General features: G+C 44.9%; 1 protein-coding gene across 1 annotated transcript; it reads left to right on the forward strand.

Annotated features, from left to right (window-relative positions):
• The first annotated feature begins 6,123 nt into the window (after positions 1-6,123).
• LOC123427250 lies at positions 6,124-7,192 on the forward strand. Its single transcript, XM_045111250.1, has one exon. The coding sequence runs from the start codon at positions 6,560-6,562 to the stop codon at positions 7,190-7,192; it is 633 nt and encodes a 210-aa protein (XP_044967185.1). The 5' UTR covers positions 6,124-6,559.
• Positions 7,193-9,823: the final 2,631 nt, after the last annotated feature.

A 9,823-nucleotide genomic window follows, 5' to 3' on the forward strand; every position in this document is an offset into this window, starting at 1 on the left:
CTGAGAATATTTCAATTGGTCTCTAGCAAGTCTTCGATTCTTTCGAAGCAGCACGCTCACATCATATGCTGTGGGAGAGGACTTGCAGTCACTATAGCCAAAGCGACTCAAGATCTTTTCCACATAGTGAGATTGAAGCAACGCAATCCCATCATGTTTGTCTCTCAACAACTTGATGTTCAGAATGACATCAGCCACTCCTAAATCCTTCATCTCAAAACAGCGAGATAGGAAATCCTTGACCTCTTTAATAACATTCAGATTTGTTCCGAAAATTATTATGTCATCAACATACAAGCAAAGGATAACTCCCTCGCCCCCACCATAGCGATAGTACACACATTTATTAGCATCGTTTACAACAAAGCCTGCAGTTGTGAGAGTTCTTTCAAACTTCTCATGCCACTGCTTGGGTGCTTGCTTAAGTCCATATAAAGACTTCAGCAACTTGCACACTTTTCCTTCCTGACCATCTACTACAAACCCATCTGGTTGTTCCATGTAAATTTCCTCATCCAACTCTCCATTTAGGAAAGCAGTCTTAACATCCATTTGATGAACGAGAAGACCATGCAAGGCGGCTAGTGAAAGTAGTACTCGAATAGTGGTCAGTCGAGCCATGGGTGAGCAAGTATCAAAGAAGTCTTCACCTTCCTTTTGGGTATAACCCTTAGCCACGAGCCGTGCCTTGTAGTTTTTGATAGTACCATCAGGCCTAAGCTTCTTCTTGAATACCCATTTGCATCCTATAGGTTTGCACCCTTATCAGTGATCTCCCAAGTTTCATTTGCCAAGAAGGAATCCATCTTACTACGGACTGCTTCCTTCCAGTAGTCATCATCTTCAGACGCATAGGCCTCTGAAATAGAACTGGGAGTGTCATCTATGAGATACACAAGAAAATCATCACCAAAGGACTTTGCAGTCCTCTGTCTCTTGCTCCTGGTAGGAACTTCACTGTTCTCCTCCACATTATTTTTAAAGTGTTCCATCGAAATGATAGATTCAGAAATTGTAACTAATTCATGGTTAGATGAATTAGACATCTCCTGATTAGATGAGGTAGCTCTATCCTTCATGGGAAAGATATCTTCGAAGAAAGTCGCATCATTCGACTCCATGATTGTACCGACATGCATGTCAGATACCTCAGATTTTACAACCAAGAATCTCTATCCAATGCTATGAAAAGCATATCCCAGAAAAACACAATCCACACTTTTTGGTCCTAGCTTGCGCTTCTTTGGAATTGGCACATTGACTTTCGCCAAACAACCCCAGGTTCGTAGATAAGAGAGTTTTAACCTTTTCTTTTCCCATTCCTCGAATGGTGTTATCTCTTTGTTCTTTGTGGGAACTAGGTTTAGGACACGACATGCAGTCAATATTGCCTCCCCACACCATGCCTTGGAGAGACCCGATGTGCCTAACATGGTGTTAACCAAATCAGTTAGAGTACGGTTCTTTCTTTCGGCTATCCCATTTGACTGAGGTGAATAGGTAGGTGTCCTCTCATGTATTATACCATGTTTCGCACAGAAAGAATCAAATTCATTTGAGAAATACTCTCCACCACGATCGGACCTAAGCCTCTTGATCTTTCGATCAAGTTGTTTTTTTTTGCTTCAACTTTATAGATCTTGAAAAAGTTCAAAGCCTCATCCTTAGATTTCAGAAGATACACTCGGCAGCATCTAGTAGAGTCATCAATTAGTGTCATGAAATATTTCTTTCCACCTTTTGTCAAAATACCATTCATTTCACATAGATCTGAATGTATGAGCTCTAGTGGTGCAAGATTTCTCGTTTCGGCAGTCGTATGAGACTTATGAGGTTGTTTGTCTTGCACACAAACTTGACACTTAGATCCCTTGACGGTGGTGAAGCTAGGGGTTAAGTTCAATTTGACTAGTCGCGACATGCAACGAAAATTAACATGACAAAGACGTGAATGCCATACATTTGATTCACTATTTGTTGTAAACATGATTAACAACTTTATTGCAAACGTCTGCCAAGGATAAACGGAACAAGCCTCCTGACTCGTAGCCTTTACCAACAAAAGTTCCATACTTGGATATTACAAATATATTAGACTCAAACACAAGCTTGTAGCCATCTCTACACAAAAGAGATCCGCTAACAAGATTTTTATTCACGGAGGGGACATAATGCACGTTCTTCAGCCGCACGACCTTCCCCGAAGTAAACTTCAAATCGACCGTGCCAACACCAGGAACAGAAGCACTTGAACTGTTGCCCATCAGCACGGTGGAAGTCCGTGTGGACTGATAAGATGAAAACATGGAAATATCACCGCATACATGCACATTAGCACCCCTGTCAATCAACCATTCGGGAAAATGACATACTGAAAGGATAGTGGGAAATATACCATACCCAACATCCTCCACGTTAGTGTCACCAATGACAACATTAGCGAACCTGCCGCCTTTCCCATGTTGACGCTTGTCATAACGATTAGGGCAGTTAGGTGCCCAATGGTCAGGATCTCCGCACACATGACAAACACCTTTTTTTGTCATTCTTCTTCTTGAAGTTGGTGTGCTGTAAAGCCTTGTTCTTCCCATCGAACTTTGCTTTACCATCAAACTTGCCCTTGTTCTTGAAATTGTGGGGCTGGAAGTTTTTCTTATGTACCAGATTGGCACTAGAACCTCCCTCAATGCCTCGAGCACGTGTGTCTTTTGCTCTCGCCTTTTCTTCCACATCAAGAGTACCTATGAGATCCGGAACGGAAAACTCTTGTCTCTTATGCTTCAATAAGGTAGCAAAGTTCCTCCACGAAGGAGGAAGTTTAGTGATGATGCCTCTGGCAGCAAACTTGTCCGGTAGCATGCAATTGAAGTGCTCAAGTTCTCTTGCAAATGACTGTATCTTGTGAGCTTGCTCAACCATGGAGCGTTCTTCAGTCATCCTGTAGTCATAGAATTGCTCCATGATGTACAGCTCAATGCCAGCATCCGAGACCCCAAACTTGGCCTCGAGTGCATCCCGCATATCTTTTCCATTATCAATTGATGCATAAGCATCAACTATGTTCTCACCAAGAACGCTCAAGAGAGCAGCCTTAAACAAGGCATCCATTTTCTAAAAAGCTAGCTCCTATTGAGCATCATGATCTCCTTCAGGTTTGCCAAGAGTGGCGTCATAGCAGCTCACAGTTTGAAACCACAAAACAACTCTCACGCGCCACCTCTTATAGTGGACACCCTCAAACATAGGAGGTCTCATGGAGGCAGCAAAACCACTTGGGGTAAATTTCCTATAATAAGGTTTTTCAACTATTGGAAATATGAGCAATTTACCATAGGATTTTATTAAAAGAAAAACTAGGGAAAACATGACTATCATAAAATAGATGAAACAAGACATGGAATATAAAGATGAGACGACGAAAGATATGTGCACATATGATCTAGAAGAGAACATATGTAGAGCCGATCTATATACACAAGGCATCATATGGAGTGATGAGCAGAAACGGAACATATCTAGAAGTGAAACTATAGCAAAAAGTTGCGGTAGGAACTCAACGAAACAGAACATGAGTACGTACTGAGTTGCAGCAGCAGTAGGGTTGGTGTTGGCGTTGTCGTTGGCCATGTTACCGAAGAGGTGGTCGACGTCGGGGAAGTAGTCATCGTCCGGGAAGAGATCGTCGGTGTCCGTGATGGAAGCCAGTAGTCGCGCTGAGCGCTCCCCAAAAACCTTATCGCCCTTCTCCCGTACGGGACTCGAAGAGACGGAGTTTCGAAGGCCTACTGTCCCAACCTACAGTGCACGCCGCAAGTAGGGATGGGGAAGAACGTAGCAGCAACACAGAGAAAGGAACCGGTGGCGAGACGAAGTTCTGATGCGTCTTCTCTGGAGAGGAGCGACCTCTATTTTATAGGCGCAAGAGATGGATGCGAGAGGCCAACGACGGGAGCCGAAGAGAGCGAGGGAGACGAAACGAATAGACAGCAGCCGAAGAGTGTTGCGTTCGCTTTCAATATCCACTATAGCAAAAACGTTCAGCTTCCGAGTGACCTTTCGTATACTAGTTGTGCGTGGCAAAAATTTAGTTCGGCTCGGCTCATTCCCGCAAGGCGCGGCGCGTCGTGACGAGGCGAGCGGAGGAGGAGGAGGAACGCGCGTGTATGTCTCTCTTGTTCTCAAGCTCACACATGTGTGGAAACATCCTCCCTTATAAGGAGGTTCAACTCCCACTAAACTAGCAATGTGGGACTAAACATTTCCACCTCTTGCCTTGTACAAATGGGCTGCATGGGCCTCTAGGATTTATTAGGAATTTTCTGAAATTATATATTGGGCTGGCACAAAAGTAGACAAAATTCCAGCAGTAAGCATCCGCTCCAATGAAGTACTCATGTGTGGGCACCTAAGGCTGTTTGTAATGGAAAGTACTCCCTCTGTTCCTAAATATAAGTCTTTTAAAAGATTATACTAAGGGACTATATATGGGGCAAAATGAGTGAATTTACACTCTAAAGTATGTCTATATACATCGGTGTGTAGTTTTCTAGCGAAACCTCTAAAATGACTTATATTTAGGAATGGAGGTATCATGTATATGATACTAGTGTATGATACTACATCCGTAATGCATAGTATCATGTGATAGTATCATAGAGCAGTTCATTTATTGCCATGCATGACAAATAGTAGCACAACATTTAATATGATACGGTATCATAATAGTATGATACTCAACCATCTCTTTCTTCATTTAATTCCATGTCACCTCATCAAATATGCCTAGTTGGCATGCATGATACTACTCCCTCCATCACTCTTTAGGCTAGCCATAGTGGTGGTATCTTAGCTAGTAACATATACTCGGGAATAGCAAACATGCCGATGTGGCAGAGAATTAAAGACGAAAGAGAAGGTTAGAGTAACATAGGTATATACGTATCATGTTAAATGCAATGCTACTTTGTGTCATGCATGACAATAAATAAGATCACCTATGATACTGGTTTATGATACTATGCACTATAAAGATAGTATCATACAATAGTATCATATGCATGATACTACTATATGTTACTCCCCACTACGGCCAGGCTTAGAAGACGTGTTTGGAAATTCTCTAGAACCTAGGTGGTTATTGATTGGTTGTGAGATGAGTTGAAAAATAGCATTCACACTACACATGCATATGGAAGTAGTACAACGGAGTACTAATTAGCTGCTAGGAGTAAATGCAATGCGCCCTAAACCTTGTCTATTGTGGAAATGCACGTAAATTTAATGGTGTCTTCTAAACTGTGACGGAGGTAGTACTTATGATACTTCCATTACGACCAGCCTAAGAGAATTCTAAAATTTCAAAAATATAAGTCGCCTATGTCATTATAGGTGCATTAATCTTCATAGTTAATCTTTTCTTGAAAAACATTGGACCAACCCATGCAATCCTCCTTCTCATAAACTTAATCCCAATTAATTACTCTAGTAGTATGTTATAAATTTAAATTCATGGGTTAGCCAAATCGTGCCAGCTATTATTGTTTGATTTATTGTAGTGTTTTGTAAAGAGAGACTTTGATGGTGATTGACTTTCTTAATGGTTTGAATTATTTACCTAGCCCAATCTTCTTGTGCCTAGATTGTAGTACTCCTCCTTAGATGCCCAACACACCTGGACGGAGTATCCGGTATATATTATGGTGTGTGAGTGTTAAATGATGGTTTTCAGTTGGGGAATCTGTTAATTAAGAGTACTCATGGATGTTATTTCTTGGGGAACAGAAGACGATTGATAAAGACGAGACCGCTTGTTTGCTCCATTTATTATTTTTGTTTTTCAAGGGAAAGCCGAGGTCTGCCATTTGGCCATGTCGCTGTGCTTTGACTGGTTCTCGAAGGATACCTAACGTCAAGAGCTCTCCGTCCATGCACAAAAAACTCGACGTGTTGTGTTATGCCCTCTGCTCCTGACAGCCCGCCTACAGCAAAGGCCTTGCCCCAAGTGGCCAATGACGATACTGGGCCAGAGCGGCCCCATTGCCTGATCAAACCCAATGGCAAATATGCAGCCCAAGATTGGGACACCCGACGTTAGGTTAAATTGACTCGTCCTCCTCTTGTGCGAGGTGTGCAAGAAGTTTTCTCTAACGGCGACGACTCTCTCCCGAATCCCCCTCCTCTCTCTCTCTCACCGAACCTCAAATCTGGCCAAACCCTTGTATGAAATTGTGACTGAGAGTGATTTATCTACTGGGAGCGTAACAATTGACATCAGAGCCACTCCGATTCACCAAATTTTGCTTCCACCACAAATCTGGCCGGCCGTTTCCCCTCCATCATTCAAACCCGAAAGGGGAAAGCAATCGTCATGGAGGAGACCAACAAGGCATTGGCTTACCTGACGACGGTGATCGGTGCCATGTCCGCCCAGATCAGCGAGATTCACCCTATCGTCCTTTAGCTCCAAGGGTGGAGGCCGACGATTGAGCGCTTAGTGGATGACCTTAGCGCTGAGGTCAAGGAACTGCGCCAGAGCATCCATGTGACGCGCGCGACGTCCATGCCGGGTCCTGATCTAGGGCCGACCAAGGAAAGAGAGACGGCGCTGCTGATCCGCCTCGCGGATCTGCCGCCCCTGCTTCCTACGGTGGCTGACACATCTCTGCCTCGACCAGGCGAGCAGCTTCAAGCTCGCAGTGACGGCAGTCACGGGCCCATCGGCCACGGCATTGCAACAAATCTTCGGGGGAAATCGTTGGGGGAAACACACACCCCGTGGTTGCCTCCGACCACTGGTATGGTCGATTTCCCTCTGCATGCTAAGCATTCCTTCTTTGGGGGTCAGGGCTATCATCGATTTCCACCACGACCGCGTTTTGATTTTCCTATGTTTGATGGGATGAACCCCAAGGCTTGGCGTCTCAAATGTGAAGCTTATTTCCGTGTATGCACTCTTAGTCCTCATACATGGGTTAGTTGTGCTGCGATGTACTTTACGGAGGGAGCTCTCACATGGCTCCAATCCTCTGAAGCTCATTTGCATTACCAGGATTGGGGGAATTTTGCCTCGGCCATCTGTTCCCAGTTCGGGCGAGAGGAGTTTCGAAATTTACTTCGACAATTCAACCGACTGCATCAAACACGCACCGTACCTGAATATGCTGAGCAGTTTACACAAACCATGCACCACTAACTGTTGGAATTATGCCCTAGAGGCAATAATAAATATAGTTGTTATTATAATTCCTGTATCAAGATAATCGTTTATTATCCATGCTATAATTGTATTGAATGAAGACTCACTTACATGTGTGGATACATAGACAAAACACCGTCCCTAGAAAGCCTCTAGTTGGCTAGCCAGTTGATCAAAGATAGTCAGTGTCTTCTGATTATGAACAAGGTGTTGTTGCTTGATAACTGGATCACGTCATTAGGAGAATCACGTGATGGACTAGACCCAAACTAATAGACGTAGCATGTTGATCGTGTCATTTTGTTGCTACTGTTTTCTGCGTGTCAAGTATTTATTCCTATGACCATGAGATCATATAACTCACTGACACCGGAGGAATGCTTTGTGTGTATCAAACGTCGCAACGTAACTGGGTGACTATAAAGATGCTCTACAGGTATCTCCGAAGGTGTTAGTTGAGTTAGTATGGATCAAGACTGGGATTTGTCACTCCGTGTGAACGGAGAGGTATCTCGGGGCCCACTCGGTAATACAACATCACACACAAGCCTTGCAAGCAATGTAACTTAGTGTAAGTTGCGGGATCTTGTATTACGGAACGAGTAAAGAGACTTGCCGGTAAACGAGATTGAAATAGGTATACGGATACTGACGATCGAATCTCGGGCAAGTAACATACCGAAGGACAAAGGGAATGACATACGGGATTATATGAATCCTTGGCACTGAGGTTCAAACGATAAGATCTTCATAGAATATGTAGGATCCAATATGGGCATCCAGGTCCCGCAATTGGATATTGACCGAGGAGTCTCTCGGGTCATGTCTACATAGTTCTCGAACCCGCAGGGTCTGCACACTTAAGGTTTGACGTTGTTTTATGCGTATTTGAGTTATATGGTTGGTTACCGAATGTTGTTCGGAGTCCCGGATGAGATCACGGACGTCACGAGGGTTTCCGGAATAGTCCGGAAACGAAGATTGATATATAGGATGACCTCATTTGATTACCGGAAGGTTTTCGGAGTTATCGGGAATGTACCGCGAATGACGAATGGGTTCCGGGAGTTCACCGGGGGGGGGGGGGGGGGCAACCCACCCCGGGGAAGCCCATAGGCCTTGAGGGTGGCACACCAGCCCTTAGTGGGCTGGTGGGACAGCCCAAAAGGGCTCTATGCGCCAAGAAGAGAAAATCAAGAGAAAAAAAAAGGAGGAGGTGGGAAGGAAGCGGGACTCCCTCCCATCAAACCAAGTCCAACTCGGTTTGGGGGGGGAGTCCTCCCCCCTTGGACTCGGCCGACCCCCTTGGGGCTCCTTGAGCCCCAAGGCAAGGTCCCCTCCCTCCCCCCTATATATACGGAGGTTTTAGGGCTGATTTGAGACGACTTTTCCACGGCAGCCCGACCACATACCTCCACGGTTTTTCCTCTAGATCGCGTTTCTGCGGAGCTCGGGCGGAGCCCTGCTGAGACAAGGTCATCACCAACCTCCGGAGCGCCGTCACGCTGCCGGAGAACTCTTCTACCTCTCCGTATCTCTTGCTGGATCAAGAAGGCCGAGATCATCGTCGAGCTGTACGTGCGCTGAACGCGGAGGTGCCGTCCGTTCGGTACTAGATCGTGGGACTGATCGCGGGATTGTTCGCGGGGCGGATCGAGGGACGTGAGGACGTTCCACTACATCAACCGCGTTCACTAACGCTTCTGCTGTACGATCTACAAGGGTACGTAGGTCACTCATCCCCTCTCGTAGATGGACATCACCATGATAGGTCTTCGTGCGCGTAGGAAATTTTTTGTTTCCCATGCGACGTTCCCCAACAGTGGCATCATGAGCTAGGTTCATGCGTAGATGTCTTCTCGAGTAGAACACAAAAGTTTTTGTGGGCGGTGATGTGTGTTTTGCTGCCCTCCTTAGTCTTTTCTTGATTCCACGGTATTGTTGGATTGAAGCGGCTTGGACCGACATTACTCGTACGCTTACGAGAGACTAGTTTCATCGTTACGAGTAACTCCGTTGCTCAAAGATGACTGGCAAGTGTCGGTTTCTCCAACTTTAGTTGAATCGGATTTGACCGAGGAGGTCCTTGGATGAGGTTAAATAGCAACTCATATATCTCCGTTGTGGTGTTTGCGTAAGTAAGATGTGATCCTACTAGATACCCATGGTCACCACGTAAAACATGCAACAACAAAATTAGAGGACGTCTAACTTGTTTTTGCAGGGTATGCTTGTGATGTGATATGGCCAATGATGTGATGTGATATATTGGATGTATGAGATGATCATGTTGTAATAGAAATATCGACTTGCACGTCGATGGTACGGCAACCGGCAGGAGCCATAGGGTTGTCTTTATACTAACGTGTGTGCTTGCAGATGCGTTTACTATTTTGCTAGGATGTAGCTTTAGTAGTAATAGCATGAGTAGCACGACAACCCCGATGGCAACACGTTGATGGAGATCATGGTGTGGCGCCGGTGACAAGAAGATCGTGTCGGTGCTTTGGTGATGGAGATCAAGAAGCACGTGATGATGGCCATATCAAGTCACTTATGAATTGCATGTGATGTTAATCCTTTTATGCACCTTATTTTGCTTAGAACGACGGTAGCATTATGAGGTGA

Source organism: Hordeum vulgare, chromosome 2H (genome assembly GCF_904849725.1).
Source record: "Hordeum vulgare subsp. vulgare chromosome 2H, MorexV3_pseudomolecules_assembly, whole genome shotgun sequence".
NCBI classification, from domain to species: domain Eukaryota; kingdom Viridiplantae; phylum Streptophyta; class Magnoliopsida; order Poales; family Poaceae; genus Hordeum; species Hordeum vulgare.